The following is a 27,648-nucleotide window of genomic DNA, read 5'->3' as shown; positions in this document are numbered from 1 at the left end:
CTCAATTGAGTCAGAATTAGAACCCAGGGCCATTGGTGCCCCAGTCTGGGACTCTTATTTCAAATTTCCATGCTTTACAGTCAGTCGAGATGAAAGACCCCCGACGGCGTGGGGTGTCCTTCGATCTGAAGAGACCCTTCCCCAAGGAACAACGAGACCACTTGTGCGGATGCAAACAGCAAGAGGTTTATTCGGGCATGCCTAGGCTCCCAGGTGCACTCGACTTCGAGATCCACAAGGTTCGGGTCGAGTGGCTGGGAACCGGTTACACGGGTACCCGGGGCGACAAAGTATATCGGGAGACTTGCGCGCCGGGGTGCATGAAAGCACCCTCTTTTATGGGCAGCTGGAAGCAGGGTTACAGAAGCGAGATGCTTGGTTACAGGGTGTTGATTGGTTAATTTTGAATCATGCTTAAGGAGGGGATTTGTCAGGTTGAGTCAGGCGAGTGAGTTAGCTGACATGCCTCGACTTGCCCCGACATGCCTGGACTTGCCCCTTTTGATGGGGGCTTAGTTTTACGGGAAGGGAGGGGTTGGCCAGCAGGTTGGGTGGCCTAGTGGCGACACAATGCCTGCCCCAGAGGCAATGACTCAGAGGCCTGTCGTTTTGTTTCTCGGTTAGCGGCCTGACCACTGACCACCGTAACCTGCCTCACCCTTCTTGGCATAGTTTCGTGGGGGATGGGTGGCAGCTGTCCTAGGGGGCAAGCATGAACTGGGGTCTTTCACTCCTTTCTGTTGCCCTCTCTCGTCCCCTGACCTCATCCAATGTTCTCTTTCTGGAGAGAACCCTGTATCCCAGGGTATCATGCCTTCTGTAGGACTGGTTCCCTCATCTCTGCTCTCCTCCCTCATCCCCACCCCCCACCTCACCTGATCCTGTTGTTTCTGCTCAGGTCAGTCCCTTTTTCATTTTACCATTTGCACAGGGGCCCCTGGGCCTCCCTGCTCCCCTCTCCCTATATGGCTTTCCCCATTCCTATTTTTTTTTCAGATCCTGTGGATTCCTTGGGGAGTGAGTGCAGAGATCCTCTTGGAGCTTCAGGTGCCTTGGATAGGGCGAAAGGTGAGTTTCTGGTTCCTGAGGAACTTGCCACCTTTAACTCTCCAGGAGTATGGAAGTGTCCTGGTGGAGGGATTCCCAAAATGTCCCAAAGCACAATTCGTTGAGGGTAGAATGCCACATGCCTTCCTCCTCTCCTCTGAATTGACGGGACTTGGTATTTTTTGCATTTCAAACTGTGATCATTTTTGTTATTGCCTTTTTGAAACTTAATCATGTACCTGTACCTGTGTACATGCATTAGGCTAAATTTGCATTTTTCTGTGTGTGTGTGTGTGTGTTCAGATCCTGGGACTTGAACTCAGGGCCTGGGTGCTGTCCTTTAGTGTTTTTCACTCATGGCCCGTGCTCTGCCGCCTGATCCACAGCTCCACTTCTGGCTTTTTGGTGGTTCATTGGAGATAAGTTGTACAGATTTCACTGGCTTAGAACAAGGATTCTCATATTTCAGCCTTCTGAGTAGCTAGGATGGCATGTGTGAACCATTGGCTTTGACTGCTCCCTCACATCATTCCAACTCCCTTATCTCCTAGCAAGTCTATGGGTACTTAAATTGCTTCCTATAGTGGGGCATTTCAGATTTGCTTATGGGATTTTTCCTGGTCCCATAAGAAGTGGGTAATTTGTGTATCAGGATCTGACTTGACTGACTGTTGGCTGGACTCAAAGGAAGAGGCTGAATTTTTTTTTGTTGGGGGGGTCCTGTCGTGGGGCCTGAACTCTGGGCCTGGGTGCTGTCCCTCAGCTCTTCAGCTCAAGGCTAGCACTCTACCACATGAGCCACAGCACCACTTCCGGCTTTTTTTTTTTTTGCTTATGTGGTGCTGAGGAATGGAACCCAAGGCCTCATGCATGCAAGACAAGCACTCTACCACTGAATTTTTGAGGTTGATGCTTTTCCTTTCTCCTCAGTCTCTGGCTGATCTCTGGCCATTCTGGTGTGTTGAGTACAGAGGGCTCTTTGCCACAGGGCTAATCAGTGGAGATTAGCAAATGCTCTAGTTAATACCTTGAGGTTAACTTGGCAGCTAGAAGTATGTCCTGTAGCAGTTAATTGCCCTTGTCAGTGTTTGAATTGTGTGAGTGTGTGTCTTCTGTATTTTGCATATGCCGGACCCTCTGCATTTCATACATGTGTCAGAGTCAGAAAGACAAAGACTTAAATGAAACTGTTGCTTCCTAACAACCACAATGGAACTGGGAATGGAGGGAGCCTCTGTAGCATGTGCAGTGGAGTGGGGAAAGGAGGTGAGCCACAGATAACCTAGCCCGGATCTCTCTTTGAGACCTCTCCTCTTTCCCAACTTCATATGGGAACTGAAGGAAAGCTGGTAACCAGAGCTGCTAACACTAGCCCAGGGCCTGCAGGCAGGGTTAAGCTCCAGAGCTGCTAACACTAGCCCAGGGCCTGCAGGCAGGGTTAAGCTCTTCTCAGCAGGGATGATTAGCAGGTCTGGCCTTATTCTGGAGGAATGGAGCTGGCAGCAGGGGAGGTTCAGGAGCCTCTAGAGAAGCTCACCCCCACTTCAGGGTGATGGGTCCTAGGTATGAGCCTAGCTCCAAGGTTTCTCAGTGGGCCCTGGCATTATGGATTACCAGAGTGCTAGTTAATAAAGGAATATAGTTAGTTAGCTGGGCACCAGTAGCTCATGCCTGTAATCCTAGCTACTCAGGAGGCTGAGAACTAAGCTCATGATTCAAAAACAGCCTTGGCAGAAAAGTCTGAAACTTTGCTCTCCTATTAACTACCAAAAAGCCACAAAGTGGATCTATGGCTCAAGTGATAGGAGCACAGAAGCTCAGGGACAGGATCCAGGCCCTGAGTTTAAGCCCTAGGACCAGTCCCCAAAATAAAACAAAACTGAAACACAAAGTTACTCTGTGCTATGGCTGGCAATTCTAGGTGCTAGTAGGACTCTCATTCCAGAAACCTATAAGGAAACTAGGGTTCTGTGGGGCTTGAACTTGTTTAAGATCCCTACCATGAGCTAGATTACCATTGGCCTTCCTGGACTTGTGCCCAAGGCTATCTAATTATTGGGCATGTACAGCCTTTTAATTTAACTTTCATTTCCTTGCAAGTGAGCTGCGGCTAAAGTGGTAGAGCATCAGCCTAGAGAGAAAAGGTTATGAGAGAGCACACAGACCCAGACTTCAAGCTCCAGCACTGGCACAAATAAACGCACTCTCTTTTCCACCTATATGAGCCATGGAGAGACTGGTGTTGGAGTGAATGCAGTTGTGCTCTTTTGCTTACTAACTGGTGGGTCTTTATGTACTTTATAGTGCCAGCTGTGGCTTGAAATCATGGCCTGGGTACTATAAACTGAGCTTTTTTGCTCAGTTCTACCACTTGAGCTACAGCTCTAATTCTAGGTTTTTAGGTGGCTCATTGGAGGTAAGAGTCTCATGAACTTTCCTGCCCAGACTGGTTTGACCCATGATTTTCAGATCTCGGCCTCTCCTGAATAGCTAGGATAACAGATGTGGGCCACCAACACCTGGCTTAGCTGGCTAAAATTCAAAAACCACCTGGAGGCAGCCCCAGAGACTTGGATTTAGTTGGTCAGGTTGGGGCTGGCACTATGCTGTGTGTCTGTGTCTGTGTGTCTGTACGTGCTTGTGTAGTTGCCTAAACACAGGACCTCATATTCTATTTTGTTGTTGTTGATGCTGGGGTTGAACTCAGGAACTAGGGAAATATCCATGAGAGTCTTTTTCTCAAGGCTACCACTGAGCTACAGCTCTATTTCCAGCTTTTTCGGAGTAATTTACTGAAGATAGAATTTCATGGAGTTTTGTGCCCAGGCTGGCTTTGAACTGTGATCCCCAGCATCCTGAGTAGCAGCAGCAAGGATTACAGGTATGAGCCAGCAGGTCCCAGCTCATATTTGTAAAGAAGGATGAGGTAGTGATTATCTTTTATCATAAAGCTTGCCTCTGGGCATAAATAGTTTGTGTACTACTTGTTGTTGTTATTGTTGTTATCACGTCAGAGGTGGGGATGGAACTCAGGACCTTGTACTTATCAGGACAGGCTTCTCCAAGAGCTAAATCCCCAGCCCCACCTCATATTTTTTATTGTTTTTTTTCCCCTCAAAATTGGTGCTCTACCAGATGAGCCCCATCTCTATTTCTGTTTTATGTTTTTGATTTTTTTTCTTGTTAATTGGAGGTAAGAGTGTCAGACTTGCCTACCCAGGCTGGCTTTGAACTGCAATCCTCTCATCTCAACCTCAGGAATTAGAATGGTGGGCTTCCAGAGGCTGGGAAAAGGCATGGATTGGTGCTGCTAATTAAAAGGTACCCAATTTCAGTTTGGGATACTGAGAAAGTTCTAGAAGTTGGTATCAGTGAGGTTGCTTGAAATGTGACTGTACTTAAAGCCACTTCTACTTGGTTTGTATAGCATGTTTTATGCTATACTTATTTTCACACAATGAGAGAATAATTAACATTGCAGCCAGAGAGGGGCTGGACAAGAAGGGTTGGCAGGAGGTGTAAAGTTCACTCATTCAGTTTCTCACCACCAAATATCTGTTGTTGGACCATTTGTGCTGGGCCTGTGCCAAGTTGGAACAAAGGCAGTGGGTGGTTGCTTGGAACTGGTGGTCTATTACTTGAGCCACACTTATACTTCTGGCTTTTTGCAGGTTAATTGGAGATTAATCTCTCAGATTTAGCTGCCATGGCTGGCTTTGAACTTAATATACTATCTTAAACTCATGAGTGGAACCTGCTCTCTCTCTTTTTTTTTTTTTTTTTTTTTTGTCAGTCGTGGGGCTTGAACTCTGGGCTTGGGTGCTGTCCTTGTGATCTTCAGCTCAAGGCGAGCGCTCTACCCGCTTGAGCCACAGCACCACTTCTGGTTTTCTAGTGGTTTATTGGAGATAAGAGTCTCATGAACTTTCCTGCCCGGGCTGGCTTTGAACCATGATCCTCAGATCTCAGCCCCCTGAGTAGCTAGGATTACAGGCATGAGCCACCAGCTCCCGGCCTGCTCTTTTTTTTTTTTTTTTTTTTTTTGATGTTTTTGGTTATCAGGCTGGGCACTGACCCTGAGTTCTTCTGCTTAAGGCTAGTTCTCTACCACTTAGATCCACTGCACTACTTTTGGTTTTCTGGTGATTAATTAGATTTGAGAGTCTCACAGACTTTGCTGCTCATTAGCCTTTATCTTCAATCCTCTGATCTCAGCCTCCTGAGTAGTTAGGATTATAGGCAGGAGCCCCTGCACCTTGCTGGAGACCTGCTCTTCTATGAGGGAAGGGGCTCTGATTATTTCCATTTTACAGATGTAGAAACAGAGGCAAAAAAATTAAAATGACTTGTCTATGATGTCATGAGTTAGTAAATACCAGAGCTGGGACTTTTATCTTTTAGCAAAGCTCACCCTCAAATAATACTCCATTTGTGTGTGGCCTTTGTCATCCCATCATATTGCTGTACCAAGGAATCAACACCCACAGGTGTTATTAAGAACATGGCCCTGTCTGGTGAGGAGAGTGCCTGGGTTCGAGTCTCATGTTCACTATTGAATTTGGATTGAGATGTTTGTATGGCCAAGATTCAAGTTTTATGATCTTGGCCCTGGCCAATCATTTGTTCTGTGTTCCAGTGGCCAGGTCTGTAAGACTAGGATAATTTATTACCAAGTTCACCCATTAAAATCAGCTTCTTAGTTCATTTGAGTGAAGATGGCAACCTTGGGCTGAGTATCTCATTCAGTGGTATTCTGTACATTTTTAGCATGGTGGGAAGGAGGAAGGAGGTGAGGATAGAGGAAGAAGAACCAAGAGGAAGAGGTAGAGGTGGAAGTTGGCCAGGTATCAGTGTCTGGAGCCAGTAATCCTAGTTACTCAGGGGGCTAACATCTGAAGATGATAGTTCAAACCAGCCAGTACAGGAAAGTCTAAGATTTTTTTTGTTGTTGTTGTTGTCAGTCATGGGGCTTGAACTCTGGACTTGGGTGCTGTCCCTGCACACTTCAGCTCAAGGCTGAGCGCTTTACCACTTGAGCCACAGCGCCACTTCCGGTTTTCTAGTGGCTTATTGGAGATAAGAGTCTCAAGGACTTTCCTACCTGGGCTGGCTTTGAACCTTGATCCTCAGATCTCAGCCTCCTGAGTGGCTAGATTTACAGGCGTGAGCCACGAGTGCCCACCAAGATTTTTATCTCAAACTACTCAGAAAAGACTGGAAGTGGAACTGTGGCTCAAGTGGTAAAGTACTAGCCTTTTTTTGTGTGTGTGGGGTCTGGTCCTGGGGCCTGGGCGCTGTCCCTCAGCTCTTCAGCTCAAGGCTAGCACTCTACCACTTGGGTCCCAGCGCCACTTCTGGCTTTTTTCTTTTTTGCTTATGTGGTGCTGAGGAATCGAACCCAGGGCCTCATGCATGCAAGGCAAGTGCTGTACCACTGAACAACCTTCCCAGCCCCAAAGCACTAGCCTTCATTGAACACAAAGAGGCTCATGGACAGTGCTCAGGCTCTGAGTTCAAGCCCCAAGACTAGTGAAAAAGTAAGAGACAAAAGTAGAAAAGATAGGGTTTTGTGTTAGTAATATAGTTTGTTGTTGCTGCGACAAAATACTTGACAGAAATAACCTAAGGGAAAAAGGATTTCTTTTGCTTCATGTCAGAGGAAATCTTGGCAAAGCAGAACAACTCATGGTAGCCAGGGAGTTAGGGGAAGGGGTAAGAGTGGGAAAGAGAATGCCTGCCTGCATTGCAGTATTCTCTCCCCCACCCTACTTTAATTTCATATGGCAAGCCTGCCTATGGAATGGTGCGACCTATATGCAGGAGAGATTCAGTTAATCTGATATCCAGCCCAACCCCCCCCACACACACACAAAGGCATGCTTTACTCATCAGCTGGATGCATCAAAACCAATCGATCTCAATTAAGTTCATCCTCAAGATTTAACCATCACAGATGTCAGCTTCATTTGCCTCCAGATTTACCTTACTTGTTCTCTCACAACTCACCTATAATTTGTCATTGTTGGGTTTTGTTTTGTTATGTTTTGTTGGTTATGTGGCTTGGGCCTGGGCTCAGTCCCTAAGCTCTTCAGCTTAAGGCTAGCACTCTACCACCTGAGCCACAGTGCCACTTTGAGTTTTCTGAGTGGCTTATTGGAGATAGGAGTCTCACAGACTTTTCTGCCTGGGTTGGCTTTGAACTATGATCCTTAGATCTCAGCCTCCTGAGTAGCTAGGATTACAGGCATGAGCCACCAGCACCCAGCTTCATTGTTGGTTTTTTTTAAGCACTCTTAAACTACTATGTGTGTGTGTGTATGTATGCACCTGCACGCATGTGTACACATGCTGATACTGTGGCTGGAACTCAGCCTCTGTGAGTGAGTTCTTCCTTTTGTATTCAAGATAAGGCTGATGCTACCACTTGAGCCATGCCTCCATTTCGGTTTTTTTAGGCTAGGCTCAAGTGGCTCACACTGTAATCCTAGCTACTCAAAAGGCTTGATATCTGATGTTGAGGTTCAAAGCCAGCCAGAGCAGGGCTTTTATCTCCAGTTAGCAACCTACTGTGATTTAAAGTGGTAGACCACTTGCCCTGAGGAATAGGAGTTCTGGTGGGTACAGCAACCAGGCCCTGAGTTCAAACTCCACAAACAACAACAAAAAAAACCTGAAAACTCTCATGAACTTTCTTGCCTGACCTGAGCTGACTTTGAAACGTGATCCTTAGATCTGAGGCTCCTGAATAGCTAGGATTACAGGTGTATGTGAGCCACTGGCACCCAGCTTTTAAATTCTGAGATAATGGATGTTCCTAAAATTGCCAGAACTTTTTGCCTTGAATGGAGCCTGCAAGATGCAGAACAGGGTCAAAGCTGGGTGTAGAGTGGCTCTGCCCAATGGAAAGGGCAGAACTGATCATCTTTGCAAGCTGAGTGGCTTAGACAACAGTTGTTAACCCTCCCCTGGGGTCCACATCGGTCAGACCTTGGGGCCTTCCAGAGCAGCTCTGTAAGTCACAGGGGGGGATGTTGTATATAGAGTTATTCAGTCAACTAATCCAGTAAACAGGATCAGCAGGACCTAGCTGGATTTATGGATTGCCAGAGGGCCTTTCACTGAAGGAGATGTGCCTGCTTGTGGCTCTTCTGCTCACCACTGGCCAAGCTTGAACTCAGTATCTGAACACTGTTCCTGGGCTCTTTGGCTCCAGACTGCTACTCTACCACTAGAGCCATAGCTCCATTTCTGGTTTTCTGGTGGTTAATTGAAGATAAGAGTCTTAATGGACTTTCCTGCCCAGGTTGTCTTTGAATTGTAATCTTCAGATCTCAGCTTGCTGGGTAGCTAGGATCACAGGTATGAGGTACCAGCTCCCAGACATTTTTTTTTTGAGCCCAAGTTTTTCTGTTTGTAGAATAGTGATGTTCTGAGTACATTTGCAGTATTGTTATTTTGTGTTTCTGTGTGTCTCTGTCTAATGGTCCTGGGGCTTGAACTCTGGGCCTGAGTACTCTCCCTAAGCTGTTTTTTTGTTTGTTTGTTTTTGTTTTGTTTTGTTTTTTTTGCCCAAGGTTAATGCTCTACCACTTGAGTCTAAGCTCCATTGCTGGCCTTTTGGTAATTAGTTGAGTAGCTAAGAAACAGGCCTAAGCCACCAATGAGAAAGGTACATTTTACCAAAACAAATATGCTTACATCCAAAACAAGAATACACATGTCATGTCAGGTACCCATGGTTCATGTCTGTAATCGTAGCTCCTGTGTGAGCCCTGTGACAGGCTCTACCTTTTAACAGCAGTCATTTTTCCTCACTTACTTACTGTCTCCAGAATTCTTTCATTAGCTGGGCACCAGTTGCTCATGCCTGTAATCCTCACTACTCAGGAGGCTGATATCTGAGGATCACTGTTCAAAGCCAGCCTGGGCAGGAAAGTCCCTGTGAGACTCTTAGTTCCAATGAACCACTGTAAAACTGGAAGTGGAGCTTTTTGGCTCAAGTGGTAGAGTGCTAGCCTTGAGAACAAAAACTCATGGATAGCACCCAGATCAAGATTTTAAGCCCCAGGACCAGAAAAAAAATTCCTGCATTGTGCAGAAGTGACAGTACATACCACTAATCAATACTCAGAGTATTGAGTGTGATTAAGATTCCTTTCTAAGCCAGGGACCTGAGGTTCACGTCTTTAATCCTAGCTTCTCAGGCAGCTGAGATCTGATAATCAAGGTTTAAAGCCAGCCTGGGCAGGAAAGTCTGTGAGGCCCTTATCTACAATTAACCACTTTTTGAAAAGCCAGAAATGGAGGTGTCACTCAAGTGGTAGATCACTAGCCTTAAACAAAAGATCAAGGAGGGGGCCCAGTCCTTGAGTTCAAGCCCCAGAATTGGCACACATGCACAGTTTTTTCCTGTGGTCTCTCTGTTCTCTTTGGCCTCTGCATGCAGGCCATGAAGCATGGCTGGTGTAGATTCAGAACCACTGCTGCCTTGGTGGGTGCCAATGATGCCCATTGAGCAACGCCCTCTGACCCTTTTACCATTTCCATGGCTCTGCTCCTCAGCACTCAACACCTGTGGCTTTCTTTAGAGGAGAAAGCAAAATAGAGGGATGACCAAATGGATTAGGGCAGCAGGAGGAGATTGTTCACTGCAACTCAAGGCTCTCCAAGTTCAGGTTTGCACAGAACCCCATATCACCCCGTTATCCTTTTCTTCTGCTGCTGATCCCCTGGAACATCATACACCTTACATATAATCATTTCATGGACTCCCTGGAAACCTTGAGGAAGCATCACTCCTTCATTGCTGTCTATTCTTCTTCTCTGTCCACATACTGACTTCACTGAGTATCCCTCTTCCCCAGCATTCCTTCAGTCTCCATGGAAGGACATTGAAGGGACATAGGCATGTAAATGAGTCACTGTCTGACAGATCTATCATGTGTGTGTGTGTGTGTGTGTGTGTGTGTGTGTGTGTGTGTGTGTTTCCTAGGGTTTGAACTCAAATCTGAGTGATGCCTCTGAGCTTTATTGCTCAAAACTCGTGCTCTACCACTTGAGCTACAGCTCCATGTCCACGTTTTTGGTAGTTAATTGTAGATAAGATTCCAATTGCTTTCCTTCCCAGGCTGTCTTTGAACCATGATCCTTAGATCTCAGCCTCCTGATTCAGCTAGGTTTACATGCATGAGCCACCAGTGCCTGTCCCTAAGCCTTTTTAATTTACCTTCAAGGTCACTGAAAGCCCAAGAGTTCTTCAGACAATCTGACAACTCTCCAGGAATCATAACTGTCCTTGATTCTCTGCCCTCATGAGGGTGCTCTGAGTATGGTACAAGGAAATGTGCCATTTGACAATCATCATTGAAACAGTATAACACAAAAAATATGTGTTGTATACATTTTCCCTCTATAAATTTAGGTGAAAAATACTGTTACAATATTCGTGTTCTCCAAGGTGTTTAAATATGTAAATGAATGTTATAATACAAATGCTCAGTGGAGTACTAGGATATCTTTGCATTAGTAGAATAATAGATCATACATCTCTAAGTGTATTTGAGTAATAGCTAGTTTTAGTGAAGATGTGACTTTTTGATTATTCAATTATTTTTGTAGGAACATCAGTTTTTATGAATTCTGTTTGTACATTAACGGAGAAATGAATTGCTTTTGGACTATCTGTTAGGGTATATTAGACTTTGCAAGAGAACCATGCAAACATCCAGGTACAAAGAACAAAGAAAGGTTTATTGACAGCAGTGGAACTGGCAAGACCCCTTCTCACAAGTGAAGAGTGAGAAGAATTGCCGGCTATTGTTTGCAGTGACCTATATAACTAGGGGCTAGGAGGTGGAGACCCCAGTGTGGACATGTAGACCAAGGGATCCATCATGGTGGACTAGGATTTATGGCTGCTTGCCCAAATAGTAGATAAGGGGCTCTGCAGCTGCCCAGACCTTAAGATCACTCTAGGGAGTTCTTGCTGCCCTATATCATAGTATCTACCCCAGAAGAGTGCCATCTCAAGATAAAGGGGGCTTGGAGGGAGGCTGATTATTAACTGCCTAGTGTTGACCAGGAAGGGAGCATGCCAAGCTGTGGGAAAGGGAAGGAGCATGCTTAGCTATGGGAAAGAAGCTTATTGGGCTAACAGTATCTAGCAACTAAGGACTGTGGATTTGTCTTTAGTGGAGAGTTTGATGGTTTACTTGAGACATAAAAGATTCTTCTCCCATAAGAAGGCCTTTCCTCCCATGTATAATGTTTCGAGCAGGAAAATTTCAGTAAAATTACACAGGTTCTTTCCTGACTACCTCATTTGCCTTCTCTCCTAGCCATGCTTCCTGAATCTTCTGTTCATTGTCAACAGCAAGAAAGAATGAAAGACTCTCTGGTGAGTTGCATTTTATTTCTCATTTTGTATTACATTCCATCTTATGAACTTAAAGGTGTCCAAGATTTAAAAACAGAAAAACAGATCCAGCTTCAGGAACATGTTCATAAATCACATAAAGATGGCTATTAGGTTTAGCATATTATAAAAATCTGACATTCTATGTTAAGTGCAGATTTGCTTCAGCTTGTTTCTAGTTTTTCTTATGTGAGAAAAAGTATTCACACTGTTATGTGATTCAATAACCTAGAGGAGGTGACATCTCATCCTCATGAGTAACATTGAACTATTTAATGAAGTCTTTGGTCACACACACCTTTGAATGTTTTAGAGGACTGAGTAAGCAATATGTACTTAAATTACTCTTCATACCTTATTGGACTGCGTCATGGTCATTTTCTTACTTGAAACTTAGGCTATAGATGATGATATGGTCTATGATTGTTCTAGAAATCCCTCTATTTTTTCTAAGGTGTCCTCACAAGATTCCCCCCTCCCCCTACTATTTTCTGTTTCATTCTTTGTTTTCTGCTCTCTAGCTTTGCTTATTTGTATCTTTCTTTATGTATCTATTTTTCTCTCTGTATTTTTTTTTCTCCCAGCCTTTCTTCCCTCCATCTGTCTCTCACTTTTTACTTTTCTTAGAATGCTCTGTCTGGGAACTAGTTTTTCTTGCAAATTTTCCTTTGCTACAGTGGCTCTTAGAATTGACATTTTTCTTATGGTTTGATTTTTTCCGTATTCTATTTGAAGACAGGTCTTGCTATGTAGTCCAGCTTGCTCTTGAAATTTTATGTAGCCTAGGCTGGCTGGTAATCCCAAACTCAGGGAGTATAGGTATATTCCATCCTTTTTGGCTACATTAACCATTACATATGGCCACATTGTTTTATGGTCATACCTTCCATCCATCTACAGCATTTTTTACCTTTCATAAATGAAGCTGTAAAAATCATTAAATACACAGCTCCTACCAATCTTTGGAACCATTATAGTTACTGGGTCTATGAGTTTGTTGATCCATGGAAGAGCAGTAAGGGAAATCATACCATGGCTGATACTTGATGCCTGGTATATTTTATTTAGCTTATTGTATTCAAGATTTATCCCTGCTGTAAAATGCATTAAAGTTTTCTTCCTGTTAAACACATTTATCTATTCTTTCCAGGCTTTTGTCTTTTGGTTATTGTGAGTAGTTGTGTAGTGATTCTCCAAATAATTGTTCTAGTCCCTGCTTTCACTTCCATTGGTATAAATCTAGAAATAGAAGTGCTAGACCATATTCCTATGTAATTCTATATTTAGTTCTTTTAGAAGTCTCCATACCATCGTTGATTGTTTTACATTCCTGCCAGAAATGCTTCAAAATTCACTTTGTTTTCACAGCTTTCTCAACAGTTGTTAGACTTTGGAAACTTTTTTGTTTTTGTTTAATAAAAGTGTGTATTAAGAAGTAGATATTTCATTTTGATTTGAATTTTTCTAATAACTAGTGACATTGAACTTTTTTATATTTAATGAGCTACCTGTATACTTTTTAGAAAAGTCTCTTCAGTTTTTTCCATTTTTAAATTAGATTTTGTGTCATGGGAGGATGGTTAATTATAGGATTTTGTTTTATGTGAACTCTGGGCCTGGGTACTGTCTCTCAGCTCTTCAGCTCAAGGCTAGCACTCTACCACTTGAGCCACAGCACCACCTCTGGCTTTTTCTGCTTATATGGTGCTCAGGAATCAAACCCAGGGCCTCAGGCATGCAAGGCATGCACTCCACCACTGAGCCACCTTCCCAGCCCTGTTGTTTTATGTTTTTAATTCACTTTGGTTAGTAATCTATTTAGAGAAAAACTAATACCATGCTTTCTCTTCCTTGTTGATCACACCTTCTGATATACAATGTTTTAATTATATGCACTAAATCTGATTTTGTTTAGTATCAAACACTTTTGGTGTCCTATCAAAGGAGTCACTGGCAAGTCTAATGTCATGAAACTTTCCTCCCTTCCTCTCTTCTTTTCCTTTCCCTTCCCTTCTTTTTCCCTTTTTTCCACTACTGTCTTGTCAGCTCTTCTTTTCTCTGCCCCCTTTCTCTCCTCTCCCCACTCCACTCATTTTCATTTCTCTTTATGTCTGAGGACTTACTGTGTTGCCACAATTAGTGTCAAAGCCCCAACCATGCTTTCTTGTGCTAGTACTAGATCTTGAACTCAGTCAGTCAGCTTCCTCAATTACTGTTGACAAGCTCATTTAAGCCATGCCTCCAACCTGTTATTAGCTACTTAATTTGAGTTGTCCACCAAGGCTGCTTCCAGACCTCAGCCTCCTTAGTAACTAGGATACATTCTCGTTCATGAAGCACTTGTTTTTGTTTTTCTTACCAGCACATACTGTTACTGGCTTATGTGGAATTAGTATTCAACCTCAACTCCAAAATTTCAAATGAATTTGAGTTGTCTACCATGCTGGCTTCCAGATCTCAGCCTCCTTGAGTAGCTAGGGTCTGATAACAGTCTTGAGCTAGAGCACTTGTTTTGATTTGCTTTTCTTACCTGAACATTTAATACTAACAGTTAATTTGATACTAAAACAAGGTTATTGTTACTGGTTTATATAGAATTAATATTCAACCTCAATTCCAATATTTCACGTTTCAAATTAAGTCTTGTATTTTATTTCTAATAGTTGTAACTATTCTAACTGGTATATTTTCTTCACTAAGCAAACAGTTTAGGCTAGCACAACTACATGGAAGGATTGTTTTATAATTAATTTAATTTATTGTTATAGAGATACAGAGAGATTACAATTACATGAGTCAGGTAATGAGTATATTCCCTTTCACAGAGGGTCTTCCTTTCCTTACTTTCACAATTCCTCCCTCCCTTCTCTAATCATGAGTTGTATAGTTTATTTTCATTTGTGTCTAATGAATTCCACTGCTGTACTTTTTCCCTGTTTCCCTGGAGTTCTATGACTTTCCCCGACCCTCCAGAAAATATACCTGTGAATAGATCATACATAGTTAAAAGCATTTGTTTTTAGTTCAAAGGCGAAGTAACAAAGTGACTGCTTTTCATAGCCTATAAAACATAGTGATAATGTACATTTCTCTCATATCCATGCTAATTTCCCTGTGTTTATTTCACTCATAGATTTTTAGAAATATATTACTTAACTGTAATGTGTTTATAACCTAGCTTTATATCTCATTTTTTCCTAGGAAGTTTGTCTTGAGAATTACTCTCATTGTTTTGGTCTTCGTAAAATTAACACTGCAGTACTTTATAAACAGCATTTAGTTTGAAATAATGCCAGTGATATGTATGTTACTGCTGATGTTTTGTCCTGATGTTTATAAATTAGAGGAGTATTACTTTTCCAATAGTAATGGAAGATTAAAAAATTACAATTCTGTGGCCTTTTTTGCACAGTTCCTTGATCTCAGGCATTCATTCTCTCTAAGCTTCTTTCCCTGAAGTCTAGCACTCACTGCTTGAGCCACAGCACCACATTCAGCTTTTTTTGTTCATGTGGTACTGAGGAATCAAAACCATTACTTCATGCATGCTAAGCAAGCACTCTTTATAAGCCATGTTCCCAGCCCTAAATTTATTGCCTTTTTATTTTCTTTTGGTAGAATTAATTTGGTGGTCTCAGGCCTTCATATTTACCAAGCAAGTAAAGTATTAATTGATACATATGCCTAGTGCAAATACTTTGTGTATAATACACTTGTGCATTTGTATTTTGAATCTTAATAAATTAGTTTTCTTCCATGAATCATTTCAGAAAGATTACCTAAAACCTAACATATGTTCTACAGATTTCCTTTTAATGACCTTGTCCTATGTGTACATGCATGTTGGCATCTTATTCTTTTGAAGCAGGATAATTCTTAAAATGCAGATGTGTTATTAATGAATTATCTTTCCATTTAAATATCTCCAATCTACATTTTCTGAAGAGTTCCGCTACCCAATGGATTATCTATTGAAGATTATTTTCTTTCAACACTTTACACATATATTTCCTTTTTGTGTGCTAGTCAGCATTCACCACTGGTATTGTCACACACGGCTGGATTGGTAGGATGATCGTTGGCCATTCTTCCTTTGTAATGGGGTTCAAAATGGGAATCAAAAGACTTTCCTTTTAGCCTCTGCAAAACAAATTAGTACTATATTTCATTCCAACTTTTAAAATTTCTTTCTGTAGGTTTTAGGTAGCATCACTTTTTATCCTTTTTGTTCTCTGTTGTGCTTGTGGTCATATTTCACATTTTTTTGTCATTTTTTAATGTTACATAAGCCTTTTGCCCTTTGCCTCCATCCTTCAGTAAAGGACTGATAAAATGCAATTGTAGTCAAGGAACATTTTATTCCTCTGCCACCTAAATTTCTTATTGTAGGAGGTATGCAGTGTTCACAAAAGTTCATGTAGCAGTTCTTACAGAGGAAGGAAGTATCAGGGTATCTATGACCACATTTCAATCATTAGAATTTCTTCAGACTGGGGAAGCATCAGCTGCTGCATGGGGAGGAGGCTGAGGCCACTGCTTCATGAGCCCCTGCCCCCTCTGTGCCTGTGTCTGGGAAAGCCAGTGTAAGATGAAGATAGTCTTTCCCCAGCCACCTGGATATTCAAGAGTTTGGGACAGATTCTTCGATAGTGAGGAGCCAGGAGAAAAGCACAGAGTATGGTGTTGAAATGGATTAATAAGGAATAATGTTCTCTTATATTCTGTTATGTAATGACAGCCCATATCATGGAGGTGTATTTTTTTAACAATTCATTTTCCTACAGACTACCCAACAAACCACCTGAGGTTGCGTTTACAACAAGAATTTAGCATCCAAATATTAACAATATTGACAGTATTTGTCTTGATATTCTAAGGTCACAGTGGTCTCCTGCTTTAACTATTTCTAAAGTTTGTTTATCCATTTATTTACTGCTATGTGATCCGATCCTAGAGATTGCATGGACAATAAAACAGACAGAGACAAATACAACAGAGTATCTTGGAAATAGAATTAAAAGTATGTCATGTGATGATACCTAAAAGTCAGAATAACCTGCATTATAGCTGGAATGAACTTGAAACTACTGTTCCTTTTTTGATTTCTTATCTGGCTGCTCCCCTATTAGACGTCATCTTTTCTTTTAAATTTTATTTTTCACTTAGCTCCCTCCCTCCATTCATTTAGATTCTCATCTGAGTAGACTTAAGTTTTTCCAGCTTTGGACAATAACTGCTTTTAGAAACTGTAGTTACAAGAAAGCAGTTGCCCAAGACTCAAATTTTTTTTTAAAGTTCAGCATTTGTATTATACAGCCAGTATGTTCACTTTTTTTTTTTTTTTTTTTTTGTCGGTCATGGGACTTGAACTCTGGGCCTGAGCACTGTCCCTCAGCTCTCCAGCTTAAGGCTAGCACTCTACCACTTGTGCTACAGCTCTACTTCCTATATTCACTCTTTTTTTTCTTTTTTTGTGCTTTTCTTTTTTTATTGTGAAAATATTGTACAGAGGGGTTACAATTACATGGGCAAGATAATGAATACATTTCTTATCAAGCATTGTAGCTTCCTCCTTTGTTTCCCCTTCCCATCCCTTCCCATCCTCCCCCCAACCCCCACCCAACCTATATTCACTCTTAACTTGATTATGAAACCAAACCATTCCTCACTACTCTAACATGATGAAGAAGCCACCTGAGGGGGCGGGAGCTGGATTCTCAGTTGTCACATCAAAGGAAACAACATTCTAGCAGCATCCATTCTTGTTGAAGCCTTCCCAGTTAGAGATTTGAGATTACATGTACTTTATGCTCCTAACTGATGTGGCTGGAGAATTGATATTGAATTTATAGTATCAGCAGAACAGAAAATGTGGTGTATTTTATACAGGTCAATAAAGAAGTGAGCTGTTCTTCTCCAGAGAGTGGAAATTAGAAGTCAATCACCCTTTGTATTTCAAAATAGGGTGTCAAACATTTTGTAATTTTCATTTAAATTCTTAGGAGGCTTGGCGCTATTAGTTAAACTGTCTTCCAATACACTGCTTAATATAGCACTGAATAAATGATGCAAGTTGTTACTAGATAAGTGATGGATAGCTCTGCTAGTAATTGATTTATTTTTCTTCAATAAAGTTTCATAAACCAGTTAGCTGCCTGAATTAATCAGTATGGGGAATATATTTTGTAAATGGAAAGCTGTTTTTATTGTTTTCCATGTACATTCCCTAACTAAACCTCTTTATCATGTGCATTTGAAGCTGGGGGGGCGGGGTAAAGGGAGTAATAGTGGGTTACAGTTTACAAAATAAAGTACTGTTGTGGGAGTCGTAATGAGGCTGTGTTGAATATAACCATGAGATATTGGGCATCCGTGGGTTTGTTCAGCCATTTGCAGTAATGAGCATTAAATGCAGCAGATATCATTTCAGGTGAGTTAACATGAATAAATAAAAGTCAATGCTACTATAAAAATTTTTAATAACAAAAACAGTTAACAAAAATATTTTTATGTGCTAAGTCAAATCTTAAAATGTCCAAATCATTCATTAGCTACTTTCTTGAGTACTGTTAACTCTCTTTTACATTCACATGAACACTGCTTTTCATAGGTTGATGAATATGGTATATATTCGATATAATATCCTGAATGTGTTGTGCTTGCTTATGTGAGAGCATTTTTTAAGTGAGGCAGAATATGAAAATGCAAGAAAAGCTTCCTGTTTACTTCATTGTCACCCTGATACATAGGAAATTTTATCAAAGTAAGCTAAACATACTCTTTTACTACCTAGACTTAATGTGGGCATGCCAGATTATTATCTCCTTAGAAATGTGTGGTGATGTATTAGGGAAACTATATTTTTTTTATTTTTGTTGTCTGTGGGGTTTGAACTCTGGGCATGGGTGCTGTCCCTGAGCTCTTCAGCTCAAGACTAGCACGCTACCACTTAAGCCACAGAGCCACTTCTGGCTTTTTCTGCTTATGTGGTGCTGATGAATCAAACCCAGAGTCTCATACATGCAAGGCAAGCACTCTAATACTGAGCCACCTTCCCAGCAGGAAACCTTGTATTTTAATTACCAAGTTAATACAGTGGCAAACATTTCTACTTTGATCATTCTTTCTCCCACTGTATAGATAACACAGCAAGCTCCAAACATTTTTATATAAGCTAAAATGCATACCTGTAGATGAATGAAATTCCAGCCTTGGTGTTCTCATGACTCAGGGCTAATTACTTGACAGAAATGTGTCCTTACAGAAGCTAGTGTCATTTGATGATGTGGCTGTGGACTTCAGCTGGGAGGAGTGGCAGTACCTGGACGTTGCTCAGAGGACCCTGTATAGAGATGTAATGCTGGAGATCTACCGTAACATTGTGTCCTTGGGTGAGCAAAAGTCACATTAACTTGTAAGGTCATGTGCTTTGTTTTTAGTAGATATATGAATATTTATGTTATTTAGATATAGCATTCCAGAAGACTGTCTTCCCAACCTTGAGCATATTATTGTAAATGGTTATACAATCTAGAATATAATGTATATTACTGTTGGAAAGATGATCTGGATACCACAGATTTAAAATGGGTATTTATACTTCAAAACTGGCAATTAGGTACAATGGAGCTGGCTTGTTATCCTAGCTACTCAGGAAGCTGAACTGAGGATGTTGATTTGAAGCCAGAAATGGCAAAAAAGACCCCATGACACTCATTTTCAATTAACCACTCAAAAAGTGAAAGAGGGGCTGGTACTCTAACTGGTAGAATGCTAGCCTTGAGCAAAATAACTGATTTCAAACCACACAACCAGAAAATAAATCCAAAGCTGGAGGAAAGTCAACCATGGAGTCATTGAGAAATAACAAGATTTAGGAGCAACCTTGTGAATAGACTGTCAAATCTTACAGCAAAGATGACCTGATCAATAACTCTTCACTATTTATTAAAAGGGCACTGTGTTCCTAAACCTAACTTGATCGTCAAACTGGAGCAAGCAGAGGAACCAAGGATAAGAGAAGCCTCAAGCAAAAATTTCACAAGTGAGTTAAAGCATCTTGTGTAGTGATATTTTTGCCAGAGCCCTGTTGGTAGATTCATCTTGCAATGTTCTGAGCAATAATCTTTCCAGTTCTAAGTCCTGTGTGGCAAAGAAATAGATGATCCTTTGTCTTAAAGATTAGTAAATCAAGAATTCATGTGGACACAAACTGAATTTGTTGTGGCTATAGAGATAAAGTTTGCAATTCTCTTTGTCTTTGTGGAAATCATTCTGAAACAGAAAAACTAAACAAGAAATGTAGAAAATAAGATTTTATTTTCTTTGAAACTAGGATTATGTAGGTATGAAGAAATAAGGAGTACCCCAGGCCTGTTCTCCTGATGAGTAAAATAGATCATCAGTGCTGGAAGACATACACTGGGATTCAGAACTGCAGCTTTTAGTCTAGAGAGGATGATTATTTGGCTGATGAGCTGAAGAATCGTTGTTCTTCCATGGTTCTGACAGGCAGGAATATCAGAAAAGGAATTTTAAAAAGACTTTGATCCACAGTGAAGACAAAGAAAATTTAAAATTCCCATAGATACCTCATAATACTTATTAAGAAGTTATAACTTAAGAGATGTAGGTGTAAAACCTTACTTCTAGGAACAATTCCTGCTTACTTGAGAGGCAAAGTGATATATAAACAATATTATGGTTTCTGAGAATGGAAAATATTTTTGTTCCTCACCTAATGATTGAGAAACAATAAAACAAAATATATAACTTATTTCAAGGAAATAAAAAATAACTTCCCTTATGCCAAACAAAATAAAAATTGAGAAAAACAACCCCAGGAATACTAAAGGGTATAGTTCGTACACAGCTTACTACTCTGACAGTACATGGGTAAGTAATTTAAGGAAATATTTCCTCTGTTATAAAAAGAAGAAACTTGAAACACAAACATTCTTTTCCATTGTAAAACATCAGTATTACTTTCTTAATTAAGACATTATGGAGAAAAGCCTATATTTATCACCAATCAATTCCTACTCTGATATTTTAAAATATGTAATAATTAGAATGAGAAAAAATGTCTTTACCTTTACAGTAAGGAGTCTTTGGATCTTATTGGTGTTTTGTCTTTTTTTCTGTGACTTATTTTAGATATTCAAGAAATGGAGGATGTGAATAAGATGTGCCAGCAAAATCCATATGAAAGTCCATGTGAAGTCTTAGTCACAAATAGTAATACAATGGAGGAAGGAGTGAGTTTAGTAACTTTTCATATGGCAGAATGAATATAACCATAATGAATATAGAGAATGCTATTATAACTCTGCTCTCTTTTTCAGAAAATACTTCAGGGAGGAAGAAAAACTCCTGAGTGTAGTCTATGTGGAAAACTGTTCAACTTAAGACCTACAGTCACTACACATGAGAAAAGATACACAAGAGAGAAACATTGCACATGTGGTGCATGTGACAAATCTTTCAGTCAGGAAATAGACCTCATGAAGCCTCAGAGCAAATATCCAGAGAATTCCAATGAGTATATCCAATGTGCAGAATTTACCTCTCAGTTGTCAGACCTGAATTTACAGCCTCAAACCCCAACAGAAGAAAAACTCTATGAATATGAGGAATATAGGCAATTTTCCACCCATAGAAATCACCCAAAAGAGAAACGTAATGAATGTAACAAATGTGAAAAGTCATTCAAAAAGAAGTCACAACTCCTTTTACATCAGAGAATACACACAGGAGAGAAACCTTATGAATGTATCAAATGTGGAAAGTTGTTCAGACAAAAGACACACCTCACTTTGCATCAGAGAACTCACACAGGAGAGAAACCTTATGAGTGTAAGGAATGTGGAAAGTCTTTCAGACAGAAAAATAGCCTTGTTTTACATCAGAGAAGACACACAGAGGAGAAACTTTTTGAATGTAATAAATGTGGAAAGACTTTCTTGCGGAAGTCACCCTTCATTTTGCATCAGAGAATACACACAGGAGAGAAATGTAATGAATGTAACAAATGTGGGAAGTCATTCAGACAGAAGTCAAAACTTCTTTTGCATCAGAGAACACACACAGGAGAGAAACCTTATGAATGTATCAAATGTGGAAGGTCGTTCAGACAGAAGATACACCTTACTTTGCATCAGAGAACTCACACAGGAGAGAAACCTTATGAGTGTAAGGAATGTGGACAGTGTTTCACCTGGAAGTCACAACTTGCTGTTCATCACACTATACACACAGGAGAGAAACCTTATAAATGTAACAAATGTGGAAAGTCTTTCGGACAGAAAGAAAACCTTGCTTTACATCAGAGAAGACACACCGGGGAGAAACCTTATGAATGTGATAAATGTGGAAAGGCTTTTATACGGAAGTCACCCCTCATTTTGCATCAGAGAATACACACAGGAGAGAAATCTTATGAATGTAACAAATGTGGGAAGTTGTTCAGACAGAAGGTACACCTCACGTCACATCAGAATATACACCAAAGAGCAACATGAATGCAACAGGTGTGGAAAGTCTTTCATGCGGCAGTCACATGTCACTTCATATCATAGTTTACACAGGAGAGAAACCTTATGAATGCAACAGGTAGAAAGTCACCTACAAGGCAGACCTTACTAAACATCAGAGAAGTCACACGGGAGAGAAACCTTGTGAATGTAAGAATTGTGAAAAGCCCTTTACCCAGAAGTCAAACTTTAATACTCATGTGAGGACACACTCGTGAGAAACCCTATAAAAGTAAAAAACTGGACAGACTTTCAGACAGAAGTCATAACTCACTTTGTATCAGAGAACACACACAGTAGAGAAACCTTATGAAAGCAACATATGTAAAGACCTTCAAACAGAGTTCACACCTCAGCAGGCATAACAATTTACATAGGTTAGAAACCTTAGGAATGTAGTATATGTGCAAATCCTTCACCTAGCATTCACACTTTAGCAACTCATGTGAAACCTTTGGAATGTAATATATGTGGAGAATTTCTCACCTGAAACAAAACTCAGTTTGCATCAAAGAACTCACACAGGAGAGAAGCCTTAAGAATGTAGCCCAGTGTGCAGTCTTTCACCCAGAAGACAGTGCTCAAGCTTTATCATTGGACACCCACAAGAGAGAACTGTTACAAAAGAAACAAATGTGGAAAGTTGCAAAACAAGAGTTTCACAAAACTAAGTTTGTATCAGAAAACACAGCAGAGATCATACGAATGTAACATGTGGAAAATCCTTCATCAAGAAAGCAGGCTGTCATTTTGAAGAGAAGCATGAGCACAAATGTAGAAAGTCACCTGGATGGCATTCCTATTCATTAGAGAACTGACTCACACTAGAAAAAGAACTTTACAAATGTGTAATTACTAAATCAGAAGTCAATCTTCACTGAATCTGAGAACACATACAGCAGAGAAACAATTGAGTATAACAAATATATAAAAACATTTAGCCAGAATTCATATGTCTACATGTAGCAAGGTTCTTTGGTATGCAGAAAAGCTTGTTTTATGCAATCCCATTTTTCTGGTTTTACTTTGATTTGTTTCAATTCTGGATCTTTAGGAAGTTTTGACCTGTGCCACAGAGACTTAGTGTTTTCCCTATCCCTTCCTGTAATATATTCAAGGTATCTGGTCATCCATTTGATCTAATTGTTACTAATCTGGTGCAGGGTGATATAGAAGGATTTAATTGTTTTCTGCATGTATAGCTAATTGTGCCAGCATCATTGGTTTCTTGTATTTTGAGATTTTGTCTCCCTTACCCACAGGTCTGTGGGTTCTATTACTAGTAGTAGTAGTAGTAGTAGTAGTAGTAGTAGTAGTATGGCTTTGTTAGAGAGTTTGAGGCTTGGTATTGATATTCTTCCACCACTGTTTTTCCCGCTATGGACTGCTTTTGCTATTCAACATCTCCAGTAATTCCATATGCATTTGGGATCATATGTAATTAAAAAATATTGTTGAGATTTTGAAGGGAATTGTGTTGAATTTGTAAATAGCTTTGTGTAGTATTGCCATTTTCATGATGATGATCCTCCCAATCCAGAGGCATAAGTTTTTTCATTTCTTTCAGTGTGCTTTAATTTCCCTTCAGGTTTTAAAAGTTTTCATCGTAGAGGTCCTTCACATCTAAGTAAGTTAATTCTTAGCTTTTGTTTTTATGAGGCAGTTACAAATGGGGTTGCTTTACTGATTTCAGCCTCACTCTTCTCATTGTTGGCACACAGGAAAGTTACTGAATGTTTTGTGTTAATATTATAGCCTGCTGCTTTGCCAGTTTCCAATCAGCTCGAGTAAGTTGGGAGAGGAATCTGAGTTTCTTTCAATGCAAGGTCATGTCATCTGTTCCTGAGAAGAATGTATATTCTTATGCTGCTGGGTGAGATATTCTGTAGATGTCTGTGAAGTATAGTTGGTCAATGCAGTTCTTTAATACTAAGTTTTCTCTGATTAATTTTTGCTGGGTTGATCTATCTATAGGTGACTTTGGTCTGTTAAAGTCACCAAAAATCAATGTGTTTGAATCTGTGCATATTATGGGGTAAGTAGTATCTGTTTGATGAAGGGGGTATTCATTTGGGGTATAGCTATTTAGGATTGTTATATCCTCCCATAGGAAAGGTCCATTTATTAGTATGTCATGGCCTTCTTAGTCTCTTCTTACTAATTATAACTTGAAGTATATTCTATCTGATATTAGTATTGCTATTCTGGCCTGCTTAGGGGGACTATTTCCTTGATAGAATTTATTCTACCCATTCACATTCAAGATACTTGTTTCTGTGGGCAAGGTGTGCCTCCTGAAGACAGATAGATGGGTCTTGTTTCTTGATTCAACTTATCAATCTATTTCATTTAATTGGGAGTTAAGTCCTTTTTTTTTTTTTTTTTTTTTTTTTTGTAATTTTTTTTGGTACGGTCATGGGGCCTGAACTCTGGGCCTGGGCACTGTCCCTCAGCTCTTCAGCTCAAGGCTAGCGCTCTACCACTTGAGCCACAGAGCCACTTCCGGCTTTTTTCTTTTTGCTTATGTGGTGCTGAGGAATCGAACCCAGGGCCTCAGGCATGCAAGGCAAGTGCTCTACCACTGAGCCACCTTCCCAGCCCCGGGAGTTAAGTCCTTGAGTATTGACAGGAGTGAAAAGTTTTGGCAATTCCTGCCATGTTACCCACCTTTCTATGGCCTGTGCCTTCTCATTCTTACTATGTTTATTTGGTTCTCTGGTAAATAGCTGTTTCTCTGACTATATTAAGCCTGGGCTGGGTGCTCTTCTTTTCATTTTCATTTTATTGTATTGTAAAAGTGCAGCACAGAGGAGTTATAGTTACATGTGTAAAGTAATTAGCACATTTATTGTTGAACATCGTTACCCACTCCTTTATCTCCTACTATCCCTTCCCACCCCCACCTTGAAGTTGTCAAGTTCATTTCCAACATACTGTCTGTGAGTATCTTCGTTGCAATGGGACATCCTGTGTCTTTGTTTCCTCTACATTTTGTTATTCCTCTTCCTCTCCCCAAATTAGATAAATGTATATACAAGATGCAGGATACCAAAAGGTAATACAGTGACAACAGGGGATAGATATACTATAGGGGGAAGAACATGCAAAAAAATCACAGTATAACAAAGAAAAACTTTGTTAAAAAAAGAAAAGCTGTATCCATGTCTTGGGGCTCATTGCACTTAGCATCTTCTTATCTGTTCATATGCATATAGCTTTTGAGTGTTTCTGCTCTGATGGAGGCATAGAATTCCATTGTGTATGTATGTATGTATATATATATATATATATATATATATATATGTAAAAATATATATACACACACACCATATTTTCTTCATCCATTCATCTACTGAGGGGCATCTGGGTTGGTTCTATATTTTAGCTATGGTGGATAATGCCGAAATAAACATAGTTGTGCTGGTAGTTTTAGTATAGCCTTGTTTGTGATTCTTTGAGAAAATGCCCAAAAGTGGGATTGCTGGGTTATAGCGGAGCTCTATGTGTAGTCTTCGGAACTCTATTTGTAGTCTTTGGGTGATCTTTTTGAATCCTTTTCAGGCTCAGGGCAGTGGAGCATTTGTGGACAGGTCTGGAGGTATTAAGGTGTGCAAGGGAAGTCTGTGGTGCATCCTTTTTCACATTTCAGAAAGAAGCTGGGCTGTATGGGTCACCCCTTTAATCCTATCACTTTTGGTTAAATTGACTGTTTGAATTAATCTGGAGTACAAATTCCAACCGAGGTGTAATTGCTGTGGTTCAGAAATCCTATCAGAAGCTACTCTCTGATTGGTTCATATGCGATGTTCTGTGTGGGGTTGGGTTATAAAGATGCCAGTGAGCCATCCTGCTCTCCATGAGCCAGTGCTCCCAGCTCATTCATTTCCTATGGAACCGACATCTCCATGTCCTCCCTGCAGAACCTCTTGAGCCACGCTGGCAAGCTAGGCCATTTGAGATGAGGGCTTTATCCTGCCTCTCTGGAGAGCTACCAATGTTCAGTGTGGGTGGAAGAGCCAGGATGTCTGAGCTTTTCAATTCAATCATTGCTCTAGAACCCCATCATGGCACTTTTGCGGTACACGTGTCCTATGCACACTCCATCAGGAATCTGGAGTAAATTCAGCCTAAAAACTGGAACAAGATCTTGTTTTTACAACTAAATGGTGTGAGCATACCTCCATGTCTTGGGGTAGTCCTTGACTGTAATTTACTGTGCAAGCAATAAGTTGGTTTACAAAAGAAAGAAATTAAGTAGATGTCATTTCTCAGGTCCAAAAATAACAAAAAGCAAAAAAATAAAGAGTATTACTTGTGCCTAGAATCCAAGCTACTCAACAAGTTAGAGAGCAAAGGATCACAGATCAAAATGATCCTGAACAGGAAACTCATCTCCAGTGAATCAGAAGAAATCCAGAAGTGGAACTGTGGCTCAAAATAGTAAACCACTTGAGTAAGACAGCTTAGGGACAACACCCCAGCTCCAAGTTCAAGCCCAGAATTGATCAAGAAAAGAATAAATCATCCCTCAGGTTGGTGATTCACACCTGTTGATGAGATCTGAGGATCACAGTTCAAAGCCAGTCAACCCAAGAATGACAGATAGTTATTTTCAATTGCCCAATGAAAAGTTGGAAGTAGAGTCTTTGGGTCACCTGGTAGAGTGCCAGCCTTGAATGGAAAAAGCTGAGGGTGGACAGTGACCAAGCCATGCATTCAAGTCCCATTCTTGGCAAACAACACAGACACACACAGAAGAAGCAAAAGAGAAACAGAAAGAAAAATAACCGTCTCACTTTCTAAGAGACTGAGAATGTTTATTGACTGAATAAATAAACAATGTATACATGGGTTCTGCTATGTGCACATGATTTATAACGAGCTAAACTTAAATAGCTTCTTGAGATTGGAACATCAGTAAAATACTATTTCTCATTTTAAAAATCAGATGATGAGCAACATGTCAGCTGTATGCAGTGTAATGAACACCATGGGAACTCTCATAGTCCATGGGAAGGGCAATACACACCCATCCTAAATACCAGAAATAACCTAACACATGTAAGTAAAAATATCTAAAGCTGTTGATCACAGGAGACTCATGACTATAAACCTGATGTCTGCAGATTGAGCCTTGAAACCAGCCTCAGAATAAAATTCCATAAGATTCTTATCCCCAAATAATCACCACAAATGTGGGAAGTAGAATTAGAGATGTGGTTCAACTGGTAGAGCAGTAGCCTTGGGAAAAGCTCAGGAACAGCCCTGAGGCAATGAGTTCAAGCCTTAAAATTGGATGTTTGTGATGTATAGAAATTAATATAGTGTGTATACATGTGTAAAATGCACACATATGTGTCAGTTGTGGGGTGTGAACTTGACCTGAGCACTGTCCTGCAGCTCTTAAGCTCAAGGCTATTGCTCTACCACTCGAGCCACAATGCCACTTCTGATTTTCTGGTGGTTTATAGGAAATAGGATGTCTCACAGAGTTTTCTGTGTTGGCTGGCTTTGAACCATGATCCTCAGATCTCAGCCTTCTGAGTAGGATTATAGGTGTGTGCCACCAGCACCTGGCAAAATTCACTTTAAGAATTGCTCTTAGGGACTGGGAAGGTGGCTTAGTGGTAGAGCGCTTGCCTTGCATGCATGAGG

At 40.6% G+C, this 27,648-nt stretch overlaps 1 protein-coding gene across 1 annotated transcript; it reads left to right on the top strand.

Annotated features, from left to right (window-relative positions):
- Positions 1-89: 89 nt before the first annotated feature.
- LOC138841616 (zinc finger protein 25-like) lies at positions 90-21,981 on the top strand. Its single transcript, XM_070042393.1, has 6 exons — positions 90-290; positions 997-1,068; positions 18,726-18,852; positions 19,416-19,505; positions 20,618-20,718; positions 20,806-21,981. Exons 1-6 carry the CDS (start codon positions 90-92, stop codon positions 21,979-21,981), a joined length of 1,767 nt encoding a protein of 588 aa, XP_069898494.1.
- Positions 21,982-27,648: the final 5,667 nt, after the last annotated feature.

Source organism: Dipodomys merriami, unplaced genomic scaffold (genome assembly GCF_024711535.1).
Source record: "Dipodomys merriami isolate MVZ:Mamm:240054 unplaced genomic scaffold, mDipMer1.0.p SCAF_323, whole genome shotgun sequence".
Lineage (NCBI taxonomy): Eukaryota > Metazoa > Chordata > Mammalia > Rodentia > Heteromyidae > Dipodomys > Dipodomys merriami.
This window is presented reverse-complemented; position numbering and strand designations above follow the sequence as displayed.

Excerpts from the sequence above, each read along its gene's own strand:
- LOC138841616 (XM_070042393.1), top strand. The coding sequence starts at position 90 with ATGAAAGACCCCCGACGGCGTGGGGTGTCCTTCGATCTGAAGAGACCC. Across the intron at positions 19,506-20,617 it reads CTCAAGCAAAAATTTCACAA|ATATTCAAGAAATGGAGGAT; the intron begins GTGAGTTAAAGC and ends GACTTATTTTAG. Across the intron at positions 20,719-20,805 it reads GTAATACAATGGAGGAAGGA|AAAATACTTCAGGGAGGAAG; the intron begins GTGAGTTTAGTA and ends TCTCTTTTTCAG.